The 22,721-nt window shown below is 52.0% G+C and overlaps 1 protein-coding gene across 1 annotated transcript; it reads right to left on the minus strand.

Moving 5' to 3' along the window:
• Positions 1-331: 331 nt before the first annotated feature.
• On the minus strand, positions 332-19,192 carry ANKRD13C (ankyrin repeat domain 13C). Its single transcript, XM_040073169.2, has 13 exons — positions 18,886-19,192; positions 14,735-14,776; positions 13,231-13,335; positions 12,249-12,334; positions 11,198-11,243; positions 10,380-10,446; positions 8,843-8,987; positions 7,996-8,127; positions 7,136-7,297; positions 6,389-6,468; positions 5,680-5,778; positions 5,075-5,175; positions 332-4,270 (listed from the first exon to the last, which is right to left on the minus strand). The coding sequence occupies exons 1-13, from the start codon at positions 19,190-19,192 to the stop codon at positions 4,140-4,142; spliced, it is 1,503 nt and encodes a 500-aa protein (XP_039929103.1). The 3' UTR covers positions 332-4,139.
• Between the last annotated feature and the right edge of the window lie 3,529 nt (positions 19,193-22,721).

Raw genomic sequence — 22,721 nt, forward strand, 5'->3', positions numbered from 1 at the left:
AGCCAAAGCACCAAACCAAAAATGCCCTCAAACCTCCCACGCTCCCGCTGGGCCAAAGCCTCCATGGACATCCCGGCTTCGCTCTCCGTTCCCCCAGAACCGTCCCATCCTGTGATCCAAGGGGTTCCTGACGGAGGAGGGGAAATCTCTGGAAGGACTGAACACACTCGGGTGAATTTCGGGCTCCTTTTCCCTCTCTCCCTCCCTCCCGAGCAGCTGTTCCCAACCTGCTCCCTCAGCTCTGGGCAAGGCCGGGAGCTGCTCCCCGCGTCCTTTCCTGGGATATCCGATCCCATAAAAGCTGGGATTCACAGAGGGCCGAGAAGAGGCTGTAATGAAAATGCAGGATTTTATTTAAAAAATGACCAAGAAAATGCCCTCGCAGAACGCAGCAGCAGGAGCTCATTCCCTCCCCTCCCATCCTGCTCCCAGAGCGCAGCCGCGTCCCGGGAAGCGCCGGGACGGGAGAGGGAAGCCTGGATTGCACAGGTGGAGCAGCTTCCAAATCCAACAGCATCGTTTGGTCTTTATTCTAACAAATGATACAACCCAAAGTGACTATGAGTGAAGGGAGCAGAAAACCGGGGAGCAGACGATGGGAAAACACAGGAGAGGTTTACAAATTGTCAGGAAAAGAAAAGTGAAACTGCAGCATTACAGGAATTGGTTAATCCGGATTAAATAACGCAGTTCTCCTGGCGGGAATTACAACTCAGGAGCAGAGACAGGGAAGTAACAGAGGGGAATCGCTGGGAATATCAGTGGAATACGGTGGGATTCCAGCACAAACACAGCCGGGGGGACGAACGGATCCAACGCAGGAATCGGGAAGTGCGGTGGTGGGAGTGCAGTGGCTGGACAGCAGCTCCAGGAGAGGAAAACCAGGGATGTTCCCTTTGCCACGGGACACAGCAGGAGCTTGGAAGACCAGAGGAACAGTTTGGTTCAGAAACGACCCGCGGGATCCTTCCGCGGTGAGGTCGGAATTGGGTTGAGCGAAATTCCTGGTTTGTCTTTTAAGAGCCATAAAAAACCCTCGGGGAAATAAGAAGTGGTGGGAGCGGGATGTGATTCCCACCAGCCTGATCCAGCTCCCTTCTCCTCCTGCCCTGGAGTCCCAGCTGGGCTGTCCCGAGGCTGCTCCTGGTCCCCCTGACATCCCCAGGGATGGGCTGGAGCTGCTGCACGGACACAATCCGCGGATCTGTGCTCGCTCCCAGGGACCAAACCTTCCTGGAACACCCGGCCTGGCCTTCAGGAAGATGGGAAAAGCCAAAGGGAGGCTCTGCTGGATCAATCCTGCTTGGAAAAGGAATTTCCCAGAGGCACGGGAGAGGGGAGGGACCCTGTGCCCCACCCACAGCTGGGGCTGGAACACCCCGGACACACTCCCTGTGACAAAAACAGGCTGTAGTGGACAAAACATGGATATAAACACGGATCTCGGCGTGGGCAGCCCCTGGGGATCCACAGGCTCAGCCCAGTGTCCCTCCGACCGAGAATTCCTGCAGTGCCTCCACCGGGAAACCTGCCCGGCTGTCCCTACTGTGAGAACTCCTCACCGGGAATGTTCAGACAGGAAGCACAGCCCAGGAGGAGGGAGAAGGGAGGAGAGAGAGCAGCTCTGGGAGCTGGGGAGCAATCCAGGGAATTCCCATCCCTCAGCTCCACAGGGAGAGCAGGAGCAGCCGGGAGTTCCTGGGATACAGCTCCAAAGCCGTGCCCACAGTCCGAGGCAGAACCAGGCTCAGCAGCAGCTTCCTGCAACGCTTCCTGCAGAGCCTGGAAGTGTCCCAGGGAGCAGCCGGGTCCTGGGGGCTTAAAATGCCCCAGAACTGCAGCCAGAGGCCACAGGAACCACGGGAAACACTCCCAGGGGCGGCCCTGGGCCTTGGGCAGACACCCCACGGCCACCAGGAGCCTCAGTCCACAAGAGGAGACCCAAACCCTTTTTGTTTTCCAGTTCCAGCCCAGGATCCACCCTGGGATCAGGCAGTGGCCCCACAGCCCCAGCAACACTCCCCTGGAGACAGGGACGAATTTGGCATAACCAAAAATGAAAAAAAAAATCCCACAAATCCATGGATCCTCCCTGCGCCACTGAGGAGAGGGAGCTCTGACATTCACCTTGGGAAGGAACCTCTCACCTCCACTGGAATTCCCAAGGAGTGGGGGGCCCTGTATGGCACCAGCTTCGGCTCCACCCCTGGCACGGGTCCTGCAGCTACACAACACATCCTGGAGGGACCCTGGGAGGGGACAGAGCCCTGTGCTGCCCCACGAGCACCGATCCCGGCCCCAGCTCAGCCCCATGGACATTCCCAGTCTGTCCCAGAGGATCCCACCTGGCTCCCAGGAGCAGCACAGATGGTGTCAGTCCATCCCAGAGGTGTGAAACACGGCAGGAATTCATCATCACTCGGGAGAACAAGTTCCATCATTCCCAGAGGATGCTCCACACCCGCCCTGACACGGCACTGCAGGAGTCGTTTCCCTTCGCTTGTTTTCCCTAAAGTTTTCCTTTGGATTTGAGTTTGAATTAACGACAAAGCTGCACTGCTCCCCTGTCCCTACGTGTCCCGGAGTTTCCCTGTTCCCACAGGTCCCAGTGCTCCGCAGGTTCACAGAGGTGCTGGGAAAGGACCAACCCCACTCCAGAGCTCCTGGGCTTTGCTGACAGTGATTCCCTGGGCCTCCTCCACGTCCTTCCCCAGAGCAGCCTCTTTGGGATGGATCAGGGATTCCAGCACTTCGGAATCCCCTGCTCTCAGGTGTGCCTGACACCTTGCCCTGTGCTGAGCCCTTCCCTTGTCCCTTGTGCTCAGCACAGCTGTTCCCTCTGCTTCAGCATCAATGAATCCTCTTCATTTATAAACTTTGTTCCTTAACTCTATGGAATTCCAGAAAAAGTTTTACCTACAGTGCACAAAGAATATAATTTGGAAAATATTTACATTTTTTGTACAATGACACCACAGCACTTGAATCTAAATTTCTTCATACAAACAAATAGCACCATCAGCCTTTCTGCAGAAATCTTGCCCAGCAAACCCCAAAAAGGTGGATTATTGTTAGATGAGGAGACTGCAACAACTGGGAACGGGAATAAGCTCGAGGAGCTGGAGTACCGAAACATCCATGAAGGGGGGGCTGGACAAAGATGAGCTTTAAGGTTCCCCCCACCCCAAACCAGTCTGGGATTCTGTGTGATTAAAACACGAAGAGGGCAGGAAATGAATGTGGGAACACCGCAGTGAAAGCTGCCTTGAGCACCACAGTGACCCCAAGTGGAGGGAAAGCTGCTCCTGCAGGGAGGGGGAACGCCTGAGCTTTTCCCAGTGCCCCTGGGCAGTTCTCCCAGTGCCCCTGGGCAGTTCTCCCAGTGCCCCTGGGCAGTTCTCCCAGTGCCCCTGGGCAGTTCTCCCAGTGCCCCTGGGCAGCACTCCAGGCTGCTGAGGGCGCACACGAACTGACCTGCTGGTGCTCGGCCTTTCTGGGACACCTCTCCCAAGTGAGGGTCAAATACAGGATCACCAAGTGACATTCCTGGCCAGGCAGGCCTGGAGCGCTCCCCAAGCCCGGGGGAGGCAGGCAGGGAGCAGAGAGCAGGGCGGCAGCGGGGATGAAGGGGTGAGGCCGGCGCTCCGAGGCGCCTTGCTCCCCGCAGAGCGCAGCTGGCTCTGCCCTGGGGCGCAGGAGGAAATCCCGGTGCCAGCGGTGCCCGTTTGGTTCGTTCGTCTACAGCCAAGGCGTTCCTTGGGGATACCTTCCAACATTCTGTGGCTGAGCTGTGAGCTCAGGGAACAGGGAGCACGGGGCGGGACGAGGGGGCTCACACCCCCAGCCCCGGCTCGGTGCCGAGGTCCAGCAGCGCCTCGTGGATCGCCACGGGCGTAAAAAATTTAAAAAGCAGCAGCTGCTCCCAGCTGGGGCAGGACTGGCTGTGCCAAGGGCGATGGGAAGAGGGAGCTGCAGGGGCTGCGGTGCCAGCGCATCCGCGCCGCTGCTCCTTCCCTTCGCCGCGGCCTCGCCCCGCTCATCCCTTCCTGCGCCCCGCGGCTCCGCTCTCCTGTGGGTGCAGCCATTCCCTTTTCCCCGGGACGCAGGTGTGGATATCCCCCGGGAACCTTCCAGCCCCGTTAGAGGTCCGGGAAGCGGCTGGGATCCTCCTTGTAGTCGTCGGGAATGGTGAAGATGGAGTCGTGGAACTCGTCGTAGCGGAACTCCTGGAACGTCACAGTGGCCGTGATGGTGGGGAACACCGGGATGTCTGCGGGCAGGGAGAGGCTGCGTCAGGGCCGAGGAAAAGCCGGGAATGGCACCAAGGCCCAGCCCTGGAGCGTCCAAGGCCCGGCTGGGATAGCGGAAAGTGTCCCTGCCCACGGGAATGGGAGCACCAGTTGGAATCTGAGGTCACTCCCAAGCCAAACTGCTCTGGAATGCTGTGCAAATACGGCAGAGGGAGAGCACAGCCCGTCCAGGAATGCAATTCCAGAAACCCTGTATCCCTCAGGAAAGGGGCTACTGCTTCTGGGGTCATCTATCCCATGGATAAGTTGATTTTTAGACATTCCCATCTGTTACCAGTGCAATGGTTTTATATTTTTCACTTAAAATAAATCTGTCACCAGTAATCCTTGAAGGAAGGGAAACACAGGAATGCTACAAAATACTCCACACCTGAGATCCTCCCCTCCTGCAGGAATAATCCAGCACATCCCACTGCCCTTGGAGCAAGGCCCCAGCACCTCTGTGCTCCTGAACTCTCCTGCAACATATTCCTAGGTGAGAGCTCTTCCCCAAAACTCAAAAAAACACCTCCTGAACATACTGCAAGAATAAATGCACGTGTTTAGATCTGGATTGGATATTTGGGAAAATTTCTCTTGGTTTTCCAGCCCTGGAGGAGTCCCCATCCCTGGGGGGATTCCAAAGCTGTGTGCACGTGGCACTTGGGGACACGGGGCAGTGGTGGCCTTGGCAGTGCTGGGGATGGCTGGATTCAGTCTTAGAGGGCTTTTCCAACCTAAAATTCTGGATATACCAAGCCCCAGGAGTGGCTGTGTGCTCTTACCTAACTTGACAGGAAAGCCTGGTGGAAGCTTCATTTGAACAAATTCTCTAAGTTTGTTAAAGTGCTTGAAGGGTGCAATGACTTCTAAGACATTCAACAACCTGCAAAGGAGAGCAGAGCCCGTGACAGATCCTCCTGCCACAGCCTGTCCCTCTGGGACAGGAAAACACGATCCAAAGGGCGCAGGGGACAGAGGAGGTGACAGTGCCATCACCCCAGGGCTGCGGGGTCACCCCACATCCCGCTCCCGGTGATCCAGAATTACAACAAACCAACACCAGGACAGCAATTCCTCGTCCTCACGTCCCACAGGGGACGAGGCACCACCCCCCTTCTCCATGGAAGTGACCTGGCTTTGGAGACACAGTTTTGTGCTAAAACTTATTATGGGGAAAAGCATTCCAGAATTTGGGATCGGGCGCCAGGCACTGATAACCCAAAACTCTGCTCTTATCAAGCCCAGGTAAGGGCTCAGCTCCTCCCCCAGCTTCCCAGTTTAAGGATTCCTCGCTCAGCTCCTGGGGATCTGGAGGGTTCCGCAGTTCTTGAACAGGTTAAAACATTCCCAACAGGAATAACCCCCATGGGCAGGAGCCTGGACTCACGATTCGATTCCTAAGGGGAATTCCTGGCTCATTGCTATCGTGGCTTTGAAGGTTTTCTTGCTCTCCTTGCAGACCAGCTCCCTGCCCAGGTGAGGAGCTCTGTGAGGGACAGGGAGAGGCAAAGTCAGTGTTTTCCAGGGAAACCCTGGGTTTAGAGGAAGGAAAACAGACCTGGGTTGGAAAACATCAGGGAAGAATCTCTACTTTCAGAGGATTTGCTTTATTGTAAAATTACGCAGAATAAAGATAAAAAACCCTCTTAATTTAGGTTACTCTGAGTTCTGCTAAACCAGGAGACGAGACAAAACCAGGAAAACTCCTCCAATAAATTAATTCCTCATAAACACGGTGCTAATAAACCCTGCAGGAAGTGTTTATTTACCACTACCCAGAAATGCCCGCGGCAGGGGGTGGAACTGAGATGGGATTTAAGGACCCTTCCAAACCCAAAGCATTCCAGGATTCCCTGAGGCACTGTGCACCCACACAAAGGGATTCCCTGTAGCTGAGCACTGTCTTCCCACTCCCAAGGATCGCTTCCCAACCCTTCTGGAGAACAAACCCCGAGACACCAAAGCCAGCCCTCCTCCCTCCCAACAAAGGGCAGACGAGCAGCACCCACGGAGCAGAGAACCCAAACCCCCCCCCAGCCCCATGCCAGGGGTGCAGAGGCGTCCCTGGAACGCCTGGCAGAGCCGGCAGCACTCACTTGCCACTCTCTGCAGAGATGTACTCCTCCCAGGAGATGGTGTTGGGGGACGGCGGCGTCAGCGACTGCCGGCGCACGGGCTGTGGGACAAGCAGAGCCCAGCTCAGCGCTCCTGCCCCCTCCCCAGGCATTCCCACCTGGCACTGCCCCTCCAACAACAGCCACAGCTCGTCCCAGCTCCTGCTCTCAGCCCCACGGAGGTGTTTGGCCACCGAGGGCACTTTCTGTAGGACCGGGCTCCATCGTAATGAGTTAATTCGGGGCTCCGAGTGCCAAGGCAGCAGCTCCAGCTCACACAGAAATAAATTAATCACTTTAAAAGCTCTGTGTGCGTTTCCCAGCTGAAGCCTGGCTCGGTTCTGAAGAGCTCTTGATTTCCTGGTGCTAATCACAGGCTTCCTCCCATTTTAATGAAGCTCAAAGGAACACGATTGCCTTTCTGGCTTCCCTTTCACTGCCAACAATCAACGTCGGGCCGAAAAGAATCCGAAGTGATTTGCCACAGCCAAACCTCTCATCTCTTCTAAGAGACAAATTAAGGCTGAATACCCAATAAAACCACAGAAATCCCTCCCTGTGTGCGCTAATCAGGGTAATTCATTAATGCATCACCACAATTATACTTGTGGGTCGTGTTTACGGTTCTCAAATTACGCCAACGGAAAGAAAATAAAAACATTATCTATGTATTCTGCACCCTGAGTGGTGTGCAAGATTATTCTCCCACAGCCTGGAGAGAGTTTATACCTCAAAATTCTGCTCCATGAGGTTGCCCCCTTTGCTCAGGCTCTCCATGATCGCTTTATTCCGAAGGATGTCCTCCTCACTGAGATGTTCCCTTCGTTTCCTGGATTCCAACACAAGCCCATTCACCAGGTAGAAATCTGCCAGGAAGTTTCCTACTCTTTCCTGCAGGAAAGGAATCGGGACATGAATGACTCACAGAGGATGAAACAAGAACATTTTGATTCTTGAGTATCGAAAAATGGCAATAAGGGAACTCGGAGATTGAGCTGGCAGTGGGAAATCCCAAAAATGCAGCAGGAACAGGTACTTCTTATGAAGGGAAGCTTTAAGACAGAGATAGTTGAAGAATTTGAGTGAAATCCCTTTCCAGAGCACTGCCTTTCTCCAGCAGGAGCACACAGAATCCTTCCTGCACTCCCTGGGATCACCCTGCAGAGACCAGAGCCCCCTGCAGTAAAATCATTCCAGTACAAGCCGTCCTCCCCTGCCCAACAGCTACAGAATCCTTCTTCCTCGTTCTTCCTGCTGAAGGCAGTCCAGCAGAGAGATTCCACAGGGAATGAACTTGTGATAACTGCGGATACAGGGAGAGGGATTTTTCCCTCGGCCTGAACATTTTATCCTTCCAGAATCCCGGACTGGTTTGTGTTGGAAGGGACCTCAAAGCCCATCCCATCCCAACTCCCTGCCGTGAGCAGGGACGCCTTCCACTGTCCCAGGCTGCTCCCAGCCGGGCCTTGGGCGCTTCCAGGGACGGGGCAGCCACAGTTTCTGCAGGAAATCTGCTCCAGTGCTTCTCCCAGTGCCTTTCCCTCCTCCCTGCTGCCCAGCACCGGGCTCTGAGCTCGCCTCCCACTCACAGTTTTGTCCTCCCTGAAGAGCCACCCCGTCTGGGCCCGCGTGAACGTGATGGATTTGGTGGATAAGGTGGCAGAGTAAATATCACTGCTCATCAAAATGTCAACCTCCTCTTCTGTCTCCATCTCAGATTCCTGGAAGAAAAATTCCAAACTGCTCAGCAGAACTCACAAACAACGATTGCGTCCTCTAAAGATGCATCAGTAAATACAAATCCATAAGCTTTGTCCCTTGGATCTTTTCCCAGAAGCAGCATTTCCTGAATTTCCAAGCGGTTTTACAAAACCTCTGGCCAAATGGCTTTCAAACAGTTTAATCTCGAATATTAATGTGAATAAAGCGTGCCAATGGGATTTATGCAGCAGCTCAGCAGCCACACCCTTTCCAAAGGCATCAATCCGTCTGCTTAAGTGATTGGGGGATAAAGCTGTAATTAAAGACTTGACTAATTACAGGGGGTCCCAGTGAGTCAGACCCTCACGCTGCCATCAGCTGAACTGGCCAGGGGTGACTAAAAGGATGCAAAGCAGTGGGAACAGGTCTGAAAACCCACCTGAGGACACCCAAGTAAAGCCCAGTGCAAAGGTTAAAAGCAGCACATCACAAAATTTAAACCACAACTTTCCAATCTATTCCCATTCCAGCTCTTCCTCATCAAGCAGAAATCTGGGTTCAAAGCTGGTTTTCCTCACAAAATTCCATCTCACCCTCACAGCTCGAGTTGGAACAACTGAGGAAAAAATTCTTTGGTTTGCAGTTCTTCGGGTGTTCTTGAAGTTAATTGTGTCTGATACATTCCCCAAAAAAAAAAAGCCTGGGATGTGTCCCACCCCATTCCCAGAGCTTTACCTCATGGTGTATTCGCTGGTAAACTTTTTGCTCGTTGTCTAAAACTACAAAAGATTCGGAGGGTGCGGCGTCACCGTTAAAAATGAAGCTTAAATCCCCTCGTTGGCACTTCATGTCAGTAAAGTCTATCAGAGTTGTGTCCAGCCTGTGAAAACAACCCCGAATTGCACAGAAATGACCCATAAATGCAGGAGGAAATTCAGCTCTCAAGCAGGAAAAGTGGATTTTCTTAGCGGCAAACAAACACGTAACAGGCTGAGTTTTCATGGGATTTCCTAAGTGAAGCCTGGATGCAGAAATCAGCAAAAAAATGCTAAAAAGGCGAAGTTTTCTTCAGAGAATTGTATTTAATACTGCCAGCATGAGGAGGGGAGGGAGAGAGAATTTATTCAGTGCTTCACACTGAGAAACAACTCCTCAGCAGGGTCCTACAGAGACCCTGACTTGAGTAACAACACTGGGACCAAAATCTGAAGAGGACTCAGAAACAATTTTTTTTTTTTTAATTTGACTTATTTTTCTTGCTGTTTCTATTTTTCTCCCTCAGCAGCAGCAAGGAAATGCTCCTGCAGACCTGAGTAACTGGAAGAAGATGGAGGCAAGGCCCTGGATCTCTGTAGCAATTCATATCCACTACTGCCAGAGGATTTATTTCTCTTAAAAAGGTGGCTGGAGAGCCTGAACTGGGTGGCTTCAACTCTAAGTGTGTTGAGGTATTAAAACTCCTCATAAATTTGCCTTTGCTTCCACAGAAAAAAACTGTATTTATCTATTTCCCCTCAGTTTGGGCCTCATACAGGCAGAGCATCCAGAAATGAGAAGGAAAGCACGAGCCCCAGACTCAAATTTCACCTAAAAATTCACACCCAAGCTGCCCCTTTAACAGAACAAGAATTTCTACAAATTCAATCTCCAGGATCGTATTCTTGCCTCTTTGTATTAAATTTTGGCCCCAAAAGAAAATGCCAGAAAATATATTTGATTCCAAACTAATCAGTTGAAGAGCTGAGCTTGGAGTGACTCCTCCTGAAACCCCCTACTGAATTTGTGAATTTGTCACATTAAACACCTTAAAGAGAGAAATTATATCACTTTTGGGGGTTTTGTTTTAACTCCAGACTGGAGCAGCAACGTCTCTCCACAAAATCCTGGAATTTATTTGCAATTATGTTATAAATACCCAATGCCTGCAACATTTCTCCACAAAATCCTGGAATTTACTTGCAATTATGTTATAAATACCCAATGCCTGCAACATTTCTCCACAAAATCCTGGAATTTACTTGCAATTATGTTATAAATACCCAATCCCTGTTTTCCACTGGCGTGTCTGGCAGATAAAGCCTTATCCAGCTGAACTGCTCTGGCTCTATATTTAAGTTATATTCAGCTCAAAGGAGATCATCTGAGAGCCTGAAATTCCAAGCCACAGTGCTGTGCCATGGATGTGCCCAGGCTCCTCAGGGATTCTGTCGGGCCCGCTGGGATCCAGCTTTTCCCTGGCACAGAAATATTTGGGTACAAAAGCAGCACTCACCTGATATTTATACCTTGTTTGTGTATTTTACATGCATCAGAAGGCAGAATTCGGGAAAGTAAAGGCACTGAAGGAGGGAGAGAAAAGGCAGTCAGGACACTGAGATCCCTCTGCAAAGTATTTCCATTAAAACCATTTCATCAGTTTGATTCTGGATGTGTTTTAATGCAAATCCAGCATTTTCCATCATCATCTCCATCAAACACAACCAACTCCAGGGGTATTTCTATTTGATAAAACTGATCTTTTTGTAACTGTAACTGCACACCCTGCTCCAGGTAGCAGACAGAATTTGTATTTCCATCAAATAGGAAACGGTTTTCCACAGGTAAACCATTTATAAATCCTAACCACTGCGGCTGTTCACAGTTTGAATTCTGGGATTTAACAGTTTATACAATGCACCAAGGGAAAGCCTGGCTCCAATTACAGCAGAACAGCCACAAGCATTAACATGGTCCAAAGTATTAGTATTAATATTAATTACTAAATTAATAAAACACATAAAATCGCAGAATTCCAGTCTGGTTTGGGTTGGGAAGAACCTTGAGGATCATCCCATCCCACTCCCTGCCTTGGGCCCAGGTTCTTCAAGCAAAGAGCTTCTTCCCCCCCTTACTGAGCCAGTGGATGAGAGAGGAGAATTCAGCTCCAGAAGTGAATAAAACAAAACTAAATCTGGAAAAGGCTGTGTGTCCTTTCCTGAGCACTCAGATCCCTCACTGCACCGGGAGCGTTCCAGCACAACGCAGAGGAGAGCAAGCGTGCTGCAGGCTGATTGCATTATCACCCTGGGGAAGGGACAGGGAAGCACTCACCCCAACTTTGAAAATCCCAGTGAAGCTCTAGATAGAAGTCACCTAGCTGAGAAGAAAAGAAGAATGCGTTAACAAACTTTTGAGGCTAAACAACTGGAAAATTTGCTGAAAGACAGGCAGAAGCTGTGCTTGGCTAACAAAGAAAACTTTCTCTAAAGTTGTACTCGAATTTGTACTGAGCCTAAACATCACTGAAGCTTTAGCTGCAGCAGAATCAATAATGATAAAATGATGTCACTCATCTGAACTCACATTTTTTAATCTTTTTTTTTAATACTAATTCAACTATCAAGCCCTGGATTGCAAAAGATTCATTGTAAACACGCATTTAAAAAGCACCTGTGGAGCTCTCTGCTTGCTTTGATTGATCCCATCCAATCCCACGGAATTAGAATTAATTATACGATAATTAATGAGTCAGGTTTCAGGCAGGAGTTATTGCCAACACCGATTTCCACCGGCCTTGTGCAAATGCGCTGAAGTCATCAGGTCAGACCTCCTGTGCCTCCGGAGCACGTGCGAGCCAGAGCCAACCCCACAGCTCAGCTTTCACAGGGACAGCTGCACTCAGTGCTGATAAATAACTGCATTTCTCCAAACTGCTGTCCCCAAACTGAGCAGTACTGCACTGTGCCCCAGGGGAATTGGCTGCTGATGGAGAATGAAACCAAAAATCTCCTCCATCGCTGGGCGGGAGTTGTTTGGGGACTGAACAGACCAGGAAATTATTCATTGATACAAGATTCAAGAAAGCTTTAAAAAAATCGAATGGAACAGAGATTCTTTAACTCCGAGACTGCAAAAATGATGTCTTACACAAACCTTTTGTTTGAATTTCTAGAAGTTGAAAGGAAGTATTATCTTAAAATAAACAGAATTCTGTGACCCCTTTAAACAGAGCCAAGACTGCTTTTAAGAGCAAAAGATTGGAAAAAAAAAAAAACAAAAAAAACAAACATGGAAAAAAGCTTCCTGGCAGTTTCCCAGAGTGTCCATACTCGGAGCACAAGTCATGCTTTCCACCCCATCTGGTTTTGTCAGCACAACTCACCTCTTTCAGGGCTTTTAATAACCGAGGTCGCTTCTCTTCAACACTTTCCCTGGACTGCTGCTTGAGCTTCCTCAGGAGTGCTGAAACTACACAGGAATCAATCCGTGAACTCTGTTTGTTTGGTAACTACAGGTGAGTGTCTTATTTGAGGTCTTAAACCCCACAGTGCAATGGAACATTTCATCAGACCTGGGAAATTAATCCCAGTTACAGGAACTGCACATTAACCAGCTCAGATCACCCCAGGAAGAAAAGCCTCAATAATTGTTTGTAAACTGAACTATATAATCATGCCAAGAGGGTTTTTACACAGGTATTAGTAAAGGTGTGGATACAAATATATTGAGTATGTGTGCCACCTACTCCACTGAGAAAATCAGTAGTGAGGAGCTGACATGAGAATGCTGTTGGTAGATTACAGACTAGTGCATTAATATATTAACAAATTTGTATTTCTAATACATAGTGAGTTTTTTGCTATTAACATCCACCAGTGAGCAGCGGCAGAACCAATTTCCTTTTGCTACTCCGCATCTGAGGTGAACAAACAATATTTGAATAATATATGATACACAAATTTTATTTTCCCACTGGCCTGTTGAGGTGCAGCCCAAAAGCCACATCCCACTGGCAACTGATAGATAAACAAACCCGTGGCCACAGGGAGCAGCTCCAAGGTCCATTTGGATCCTGTCACTGCCATCCCAAAGCCAGGATGTGCCCGTGCAGAGCTTTCCCAGTGCCCTCAGCCTGAGCAGAGTTAGCAGCTGGCTTATGTAACACAGTGCAATTTCTTATCAGGGAAATGGATGTGCCTGATCATGTTCAGATATAAAACCTGCAGCTGATTAGGAGAAAACCTTCAGGGAGCTCAAAGAGGGCTGTGGGAAAATAGCCCAGCTTGAGAGCTCTGCTTCCCCGCTCTGAATGAGCCCCAGTTTGGGATTAATTGGCAAACTGGGATGAATGAAGAGGCACTTACTCATCTGTCTGTCTCCATAGCTGATGGCTTCGGCCAGAGGGCTCCATCCCTGAGCGTTTTTCACCTTTACTGGAGCATTGTGGGCTAAAAGCAGGTGGGCACATTCTGGGACAAAACAGCCACAGTTATTTACAGGAAAGGATGCAGCAGGAGCAGTCAGAAACAAAACTCTACCAAAGCAACTCACATCAGAGATATTAGGTTATCAAAACACGTATCTGGGTTCTGACTCACTCTAACAAACAAAGCCGTTTATGCAAGTACCTCCAGCACTTCCCTGTTCAATATTACCACTAAAAATAATTAGTGATCAGCCACCAATTATATAACACTGAAGACTTGTGCCCTCCTGCTACGTGGAGGGAGAATTTTAATAATATTTCTGCGTGTCAGGTACACACACCACCGTGGATATTTATATTTAATGTATGACATCAGCTCTCTGTGCTGCACACACAACCCAGAGACACCTCAGGGCCTTCATCCCCCTCCAAGGGGTGAAAGGATCACGGGGACAGGGATTTGGGGCAACTCCCGTCAGGTGTACAGCAGGCAGAGGAGGGTGAGGTACCAACACATCCCTGAGTGCCAGAACATCCTGGGGAAACTGGGATTTAAAGAGGGCAAACAGACACCTCTGCTCCAGGAGAGCCAGGGAGCAGGTGTGGAACCAAGAGCTGCATTCCCCACCCATAGGTGGACGTGATGGGGGAATGAAAAAATGAAGGAGGCGAGGAGGGTTTCAATGTTGCCATGTGCTCCTTGGAAATGGTTCTTCAGCTTCCACCCACAGGGAGACCTCAGCACACGTCACTAAAGGCACCCCGAGCCGTCTCAGGAGCTGATGGAGCAGGGCCCAGCTGTCTCATCACCAAGACAGCACTTCCTGGGTTGTTTTCCTACCACAGGTGCCACAGGAAACTGCACTGGTCATTCCAGATGCAGCAGCCGTGAGTCAGTGGCAGGCTGAGTGGCTGGGGAGGAAGAGACACTTCCCTGCTGAATAAACTGCCTCCTGTGGGGGTGAACAAAGGCCCTGGATAACCCAGACAAAACACCGAGGGGTTTTTATGGTTCCTTAAACAGTGCCTGGGACAAGAACATCACTCTGCAGGGAGCAGGCAGATCAGCTTGGAATCACCAGCCAGATTCCATTTCCAGGTCAACAGACAGCCTGGGAGAGTTCACCTGGAGAGGAGAAGGATCCAGGGAGAGCTCCGAGCCCCTGGCAGGGCCTAAAGGGGCTCCAGGAGAGCTGGAGAGGGGCTGGGGACAGGGAGGGACAGGAAAGGGGGAATGGCTTCCACTGCCAGAGGGCAGGGTTACGTGGGATATTGGGAATAAAACTCAGATTCCTTTTCCCACTCTTCTCCAAATCCATGTGGCATCTTCCCAGAAAACCTCACTAGCTAGAAACACAAGATCCCGTTCAGAAAAGTGGAAAAAAATCCGTTTTTTCCTCTTGCCCCCAAAAAGAGGTACCAAAACAAATGGTCCTACCAACCTTTATGTCCCAACATCACAGCAAGATGTAAAGGAGTGTTTCCTAAAAGAAACCATAGAAATAAAAGAGATTAGATTAAAGTTACCAGAATCCACTGCAATCCCTTCCTTAGGAAGCTCCAGCTCCTGCTCTAACCCAGGAACACACCAACACCCACCAGAGGAGTGACATTTTTCTAAGCAACCATGTGGATTATGATTGTCAAAATAAATACACTGAGACGCACTTCATGGGCCAGGAGAGGGTTTTTAATGAGATCTTGAAACTCACTCCAGGCAAAGAGGTCCAGAGGTGTCTTTGAGAAAGGCACAACCCAAACCCCTCTGCTCCCCACGTCCTGAAGGGTCTGATCCCTTCCCAGCCTGACATATCTGGGTTAAAAGCTACTCACAGACATGATACTGATTAAAAATTTAACAGCCCGTTTTATTAATTTTTCAAAAGACTGAGTACTCATTTTTTACAACTACAGTACTGGGCATACTGAGAAGGAACAGCACCTCCACTACAGAGCTGCCTTTTGGTTGTTTCCAAAGAAAGCTTTGGAGATGATGGGCAGCCTCTCAAACCTGTCCCCATTTTCCTGGCGATGTTTGTGACACAGGTGGCATTGGTGTTGTTAAACATTCACTGTGAGGCACCCAGAGCTGTTTTTCCTGCATTAATGCTGCTACCAGGCTCATGACACGCTTTATTTAGGGAGCTTAAGGATGCAAAGTTCTTCCATTTAACTGTATTTTGAACATTTAAACACTTCCTTAGAGCGCTCAAGAGAAAAAAAAAAAAAAAAAAAACCACGCTGGAAAGCAAATTTCTTGTGCGATTCTAACACACACACACGCTCGGCTGAGAGTTATTTTCCAACTCCCATTTTGTCAGCAGGAAGAACCTGCCCTGTGCAGAGGATGTGCTGCACATCTGGGAGAGGCTGCCACACGACTGCCAGCACCCTGCAGCACCAGGGAATTTTGGATGGAGATGGGAACGCTGCCCTGCCCGCCCAAGAGGGGCTGACAGGGCTGTTCGTGTGTCCTGCATTTCATCCTTGCAGGACACTGGCAGCATCCCAGGCAGCCCCAGCCCAGCTCATTATACACTAACCCAGCTAAACTCCTGCTTCTATTAATAGGTGCTCCAACATCTGGGAGCCAGCGCAGCACTGGGAATGCTGGATGCTGCCAGGCTCTGCAAGGGGATGGAAATAACCTTCCTGAGGAACACGTTTGAGAGGGAGCCACGCTGTGTGCTCGGGAGATGCAAATTGTGTGACCCAAGGGGAAAGATTTTCATAAAATCACGGAATCATGGGATGGGTGAGGGTGGAAAAGCCCTCCAGGATCACTGAGTCCACGCTGTGCCCAATCCTCACCTTGTCACCAGCACTGAGTGCCACCTCCAGCCCTTCCTTGGACACCTCTAGGGATGGGCACTCCAAAATTCCCAGGGCAGTTCCAGTGCCTGACCAGCCTTTCCATAGGGAAATTCCTGCTGCTATCCAACCTGAGCCTCCCATGACACAATGTGGGGCCATTTCCTCTCATCCTGGCCCTGTTCCCTGACTCCCCGCGGCTGTCCCCTCCTGTCAGGAGTCGTGCAGAGCCACAGGGTTCCCCCTGAGCCTCCTTTTCTCCAGGCTCAGCCCCTTCCCAGCTCCCTCAGCCTCTCCTGGGGCTCCAGACCCTTCCCCAGCTCCATTCCCTGCCCTGGACACGCTCCAGCCCCTCCGTGTCTTTGTTGGAGTGAGGGCCTCAGGACTGACCCCGGGATTTGAGGTGAGGCCTCATCAGTGCCCAGCACAGCTACAGCCCCTTTTCCCAAGAAATCAGAGCTCCAGCAGCTCCTGGAATCCTGCCCGTGCACATCCAGGTGGGCAGATGAGGCCTGCTGGCACAAAAACACACCTGAAACACGGCACCTGTGCCCACACACGTGTGGCCTTTCACCTCTGCTGAGGTACCTGCACACCTCCAGGGAGCCAGGGCTGCTCTCCAGCTGTTCTCCAGCAAGAGGATTTGTCTGCTTCAGGATTTAAGCTCTTAAATGCGTGTTGTAATAAAACTGTAAGTCATCTACTAGGTGTAGCTACAGGCTTCCCCCGGGAAACTCACTGTTTGGGAATAATGACACTGGCCTTCCTCTGGGCAGCGATTTGGAGGTTAATTTAGGGAGCTGGGTAGGCACTCAATTAACGCTCAATTGCTTTTAGCAGAGCAGCAGGAGTCTCCCATTCCACAGGATTTGGCTTTCCTGCACTGAACCGACACTAACACAGGCCTGGATTATTAATAATAAGTTCTTTCTCCCCTCTGTCCAATTCTCATCACATCCCCGGATTCCTCTGGCTTATTTCTGAGCAAATCATCAGTTGGAGTGTCCCCCAAATAATTCCCAGTTCCAGTGTGTAAACAAGTGACAGATGGAATCAGGCAGGAAGAAAACAATAACAAGGAAATGTTACTCAGGCCTTTGGAATGTCAAGCCACCAAGGGGTTTGTTGTGGGGTTTTTGGGGTTTTTTTTGAGCAGTTCAAGTAACAGCTTGGAGGAAGATGATGAACCAGAGATTCCCAAAGCATCCCAACTCTAAACAGAGCTGGGAAAGCAGGGAGACATTAATTAGTGATTTATATATGGATTAAAAAAAGGACGGAATCAATGTGTGTGATACACACTGAGAGTGACAGCGCAGCAAAGAGGGGTCAGGAAATGCCTTCAAGGAAAGATTTGGAGCTGCTGCTGCTGAGTTGCTTGAGGGGGAACTGGAGGAGGAACCGGGAGAAGCAGCAGCAGGAACAGAGTGAGTGGGAAAAACCCTCCCCAAGTCTGCTGCGTTCATTCCAGCAGGATTTGCTGGAATGAAGGTGGCAGGATAAACAGATCTGTAGCTGGATTTGGAACCCTGCCCCCAGGAAAGCGCAGTGCCAGCTGTAGGGAACACTCCTGCCCATCGTGGCTGGGAGCTGAGCCCTGTGTTACCCTGCATCCCTCAGCTGCTTTCCGTGCCCACAGCCACCACACACACCGCTGGAATTCCCAGCTCCATCGCTCCTGCCACCGTGCTGTGCTGGAGATCCTTCACCTCCGTGCTCCTTTTCAATTTACAGACCACAATTAAGCACAGCCGTTCTCCTTATCAGAAACACAACACCCCATCATCCCCTTTATCACAACTTCTCAGACACCACACACACGGAATTCTCCAAGCAGAAATGGATCGCGTTACTCTTGAAACGGGTATTAAAAATAGAGATTAAAACTAACCATGAAGGTCAAGCTGATCCCCTGGGCTGATTTATTTGTTAACAGTATAAAATATTCCCCAAATTAAAATGTTTTGAAATGACCCCTGGCAAGACATTCAATATTTACAAGTTTCAGAGCAGCACAAGGATCAGGTTCCACCTTTGCCACTGACACTGCGGGGGACAGAGCATTTACAGAGGAGCAGCTGAGAACAACTCTCTGAAAATCCAGAGGCGCAGCATTTAAAAAGAAAGCGGGGGGGGGGAAGGATTGGTTTTTGTAGCCTGGGGAAATACCAAAAACTGCTCTGCCAACAGCCAAAGGAACCGCTCAGCATCCCCCAAAGCAAACAGGTGACAGCTCAGACATCCTAAGAAAGAACGAATCTTTGAAATGCAACGGGGTCATGGGACACACCTGATCACAGACAGCTCTGCCAGCACAGCGCTGATACTGGAACTAACAGTGCTCATTCATATAAAGAAAATCACGGAATTACGGAATGGTTTGGGTTGCAATGGACCCCAAATCCCATCCAGTGCCATCCCTACCATGGGCAGGGACACCTTCCACTGTCCCAGGCTGCTCCAGCCCGTGTCCAGCCTGGCCTGGGGCACTTCCAGGGATCCAGGGGCAGCCACAGCTGCTCTGGGCACCCTGTGCCAGGGCCTGCTCACCCTCCCAGGAAACAATTCCTTCCCACTATCCCAATCTTCTGTCAGTGGAAGCCATTCCCCGTGTCCTGTCCCTCCATCCCCTGCCCACAGCCCTTCCTAAAGAGGATTCAATGCACCCTAATGACACCCCCTTCTGAAACTCCCAACGCATTCCCTACTCCCCGCTTCAGCATCCGCATCTCCCTCCCCACCGCGATGCGGCCCCGGATTCCCCCCGGTGCGTCCCGCTCACCGTGACTGTCCTTCTGGGCGATGCCCTGCGTGCGGATGAGCGCCGAGAGCCGCCGCACGTCCCCCTTGAACACGCACTCGTGCACGGGGAAGGGGCCGCGCTCGGGCCCGACGGGGGCGGCCCGGGCCGGCGGGCGGTGCCGGTGAGCGCCGGGCCCGCGGTGCCCCCCGGCCCGCCCGCCCTTCCCGCCCGTGAAGGCGCCGCCGGGGGCCGCGGCCGCCTCGTCCTCGCCGGCCGCCAGCAGGTCCCCGTCCTCCTTGCTGGGCTTGTGGTCCCTGCGAAGCGAGCGGAGCTTCTCGCCGGTCATGGCCGGCGGGAGCGCCCGGAGCGCTCGGAGCCCGCGGGGCCGGTCCCGCCCGGAGCCCCCGGAGCGGCCGCAGCTCCGCCCGCGCCTCACGGGCCTCGGCTCCGCGCCGCCATCTTCGGCCGCCGCTCTCGCGAGACTGCGCCGCTCCGCGAGAGCGCGCGGGAGGAGCCCGGAGTGACCGGGAGGGGCGGGGCGGGATCCGCCCCAACGGGGACGGGCTGAGGGGCGGGATCGATCCTGACAGCCCCATCCTGAGGGACGGGATCGATCCTGACAGCCCCATCCTGAGGGACGGGATAGAGAATCGATCCCAACGGGCACATCCTGAGGGGCGGGATCGATCCGAACAACCCCATCCTGAGGAACAGGATCGGGAATCCATCCCAACGGGCACATCCTGAGGGGCGGGATCGATCCGAACAACCCCATCCTGAGGGACAGGATCTGGAATCCATCCCAACGGGCACATCCTGAGGGGCGGGATCGATCCTGACAGCCCCATCCTGAGGGACGGGATCGGGAATCCATCCCAACGGGCACATCCTGAGGGGCGGGATCGATCCGAACAACCCCATCCTGAGGAACAGGATCGGGAATCCATCCCAACGGGCACATCCTGAGGGGCGGGATCGATCCGAACAACCCCATCCTGAGGGACAGGATCGGGAATCCATCCCAACGGGCACATCCTGAGGGACGGGATCGATCCTGACAGCCCAATCCTGAGGGACGGGATCGGGAATCCATCCCAACGGGCACATCCTGAGGGGCGGGATCGGGAATCCATCCCAACGGGCACATCCTGAGGGGCGGGATCGGGAATCCATCCCAACGGGCACATCCTGAGGGGCGGGATCGATCCTGACAGCCCCATCCTGAGGGACGGGATCGGGAATCCATCCCAACGGGCACATCCTGAGGGGCGGGATGGATCCTGACAGCCCCATCCTGAGGGACAGGATCGGGAATCGGGGATCGATCCCAACGGGCACATCCTGAGGGGCGGGATCGATCCGAACAACCCCATCCTGAGGAACAGGATCGGGAATCGGGAATCCATCCCAACGGGTACGGCCTGAGGGGCGGGATCGATCCTGACAGCCCCATCCTGAGGGACAGGATCGGGAATCCATCCCAACGGGCACATCCTGAGGGACAGGATCGGGAATCCATCCCAACGGGCACATCCTGAGAGACAGGATCGATCCGAACAACCCCATCCTGGGGGACAGGATCGGGAATCCATCCCAACGGGCACATCCTGAGGGACAGGATCGGGAATCCATCCCAACGGGCACATCCTGAGGGACAGGATCAATCCGAACAACCCCATCCTGAGGAACAGGATCGGGAATCGATCCCAACGGGCACGGCCTGCGGGACAGGCAGGATCAGGGATCGATCCCAACAGGCACATCCTGAGGGACAGGCAGGATCAGGGATTGATCCCAACAGCCACATCCCGAGGGACTGGGACAGGGAGACTCCACACTCTCTGAGCAGCTGTTCCAGTGCTCTCCCACCCTCCACAGAAAGTTTTTTGTGAACTGATGGGACCTGGACAAGTCTTCCTCAAAAACACATTCAGGGGAAGGGAAAAACGGGACAGTCCAGTCCCCCTGTTGTCATGTTAGCCGTCGTAGGTGCATTGTCAGATCTGAAATGACCTTCTTGGATTGGAGCTTCCCAACTTCCCACTGCGCCTCCCGCTCCTGGGCCAGTTCTGCAAGTTTCTGCTTCCAATACGGGATGAGTAATTGTAAAAATGATTATGTCCTATTCCTGGTGAACTGGATTTTTTAACTAATTCTCTCAGAATTAACCCCCAAGTTGCCAGGAAGACCAGACCTGCTGTGATAACAGAATTGCCTTCCTGGTGACCTTGTCTTTCCTGAGCTCACGTCATCTCCCTCATCCCAAATGACCAAGAATTCTAGGCAGATTTAGGAATTCCTGTGCCTGCTGTCCCCAGCTGCTTCCCACACAGCTTTTTACAGTCCTAATACGGAATTTGAAGTAATTCTAGGAAAAAAACCAATTTTGTTTGTTTGTTCCTCTTTACTGCAGTGATCTTTCAAATGAGATTTTTCTATCCCCTCGTTTTTTGAGGAAAGCCGAACACATTTGCGGGCAGAATGGGAGGAGAGGCTGGCACTGTCAGCAGTTCTCCCGTGCTGGAAACACACACGGAGCACAGCTGCTCTTGTGGAATGGAGGGATTGGCTCAGGTTCTAGCTGATGTTGGAAGCTTCACGCTGCATTTTTAATTACGGGAGGCATGAAGTCACTGTTTACCAGCTTATTATGGACTCGCTTATTCATCCCAGAAATGGAACTAAGGCATTGCTCATGGGAAGGGCTCTGGGAAAAGTGGTGTTTGTAGGGAATCTCAGCCGTGGGATTACTTTACACTTACAGATTCTTGAGAATGGGTTTTTTTGTCTGTCTGTCAACAGAACTTTCCTACAGCAAGCAGATTTGTGAACACGGGATGCAATTCCTCCTGCCTAAATCCCAGGTTCCTGCTTGTGTGCTGAGGCTGGGGGACAGCCCTGCACACATGCAGGGCTTTGCTCTTCTTAGATCCAGCTTTGCTCAGATTTTATCACATTTTTTGTTGTAAAGAAAATGTTTCCTTACAAAATCTAACATAAAAATCGTTCATCAGTGGCCTTCAGCACATACATGCCCTTTGTCCTCAGATGTCAAAGTGCTGTTCCATGGACGTCAGTCCACGCGGGATAACCTTGACAGGGAGACCCGGTTAATTAATTTTTAATCACACAATCCCAGGATGGGTAAGGCTGGAAGTGACCACAGTGGCTCCTCTGGTGCCATTTCCCTGCTCCAGCAGGGACATCCCAGAGCACAGGATTGTGTCCCAAAGGTTCTGGAATATCCCCAGAGAGGAGACTCCACAGCCTCTCTGCACGATCTGCTCAGGGCTGGGCACTGCCCACGGCAGAAGTTGTGCAGGGGGAATTCCTGGGATCAATCCCTGCCCGTTCCTCTGCTGCCTTGGCTGGGCCCCTGGAGCAGAGCCTGGCCCTGCTCTGCCCCTCCCTGCACACAGGGACACCCAGGGACAAACCCTGGGACACCCAGGGACACCCAGGGACACCTAGGGAAACCCAGGGACACACAGGGACACACAGGGACACCCAGGGACACTCAGAGACACCCAGGGATACCCAGGGATACCCAGGGACACTCAGGGCCCCTCTCAGCTGAGCTCCTCCCCAGGCTGAGCAGCCCCAGCTCCCTCAGCCTTTCCCAGGCACAGAGATGCTCCAGGCCCTTCCTGAGCTCCAGGAGCTCCTGTCCCTGCTGTGCTGAGGATCCAGAACTGGACACAGCACTCCAGAGGAGCCTCCAGGGCTGGGCAGAGGAGCAGGATCACCCCTGACCTGCTGGGAATGCTCTGCCTGAGGCACCCCAGGATCCCACCGGATCGCTGTCCCCCAGCACCCCATGGTCCTTCCCCCAGAGCAGCTCCAGCAGTTACCCCCAACCTGTGCCGTGCCTGGGG

This window comes from Hirundo rustica, chromosome 9 (genome assembly GCF_015227805.2).
Source record: "Hirundo rustica isolate bHirRus1 chromosome 9, bHirRus1.pri.v3, whole genome shotgun sequence".
NCBI lineage: Eukaryota > Metazoa > Chordata > Aves > Passeriformes > Hirundinidae > Hirundo > Hirundo rustica.

Coding starts and splice junctions, on each gene's coding strand:
- ANKRD13C (XM_040073169.2), bottom strand. CDS start 19,192: ATGACCGGCGAGAAGCTCCGCTCGCTTCGCAGGGACCACAAGCCCAGC. Junction 14,777..18,885: donor CGCCCAGAAGGACAGTCACG/GTGAGCGGGACG, acceptor GGTTTCTTTTAG/GAAACACTCCTTTACATCTT. Junction 8,128..8,842: donor ACCAGCGAATACACCATGAG/GTAAAGCTCTGG, acceptor TTTTTCTTCCAG/GAATCTGAGATGGAGACAGA.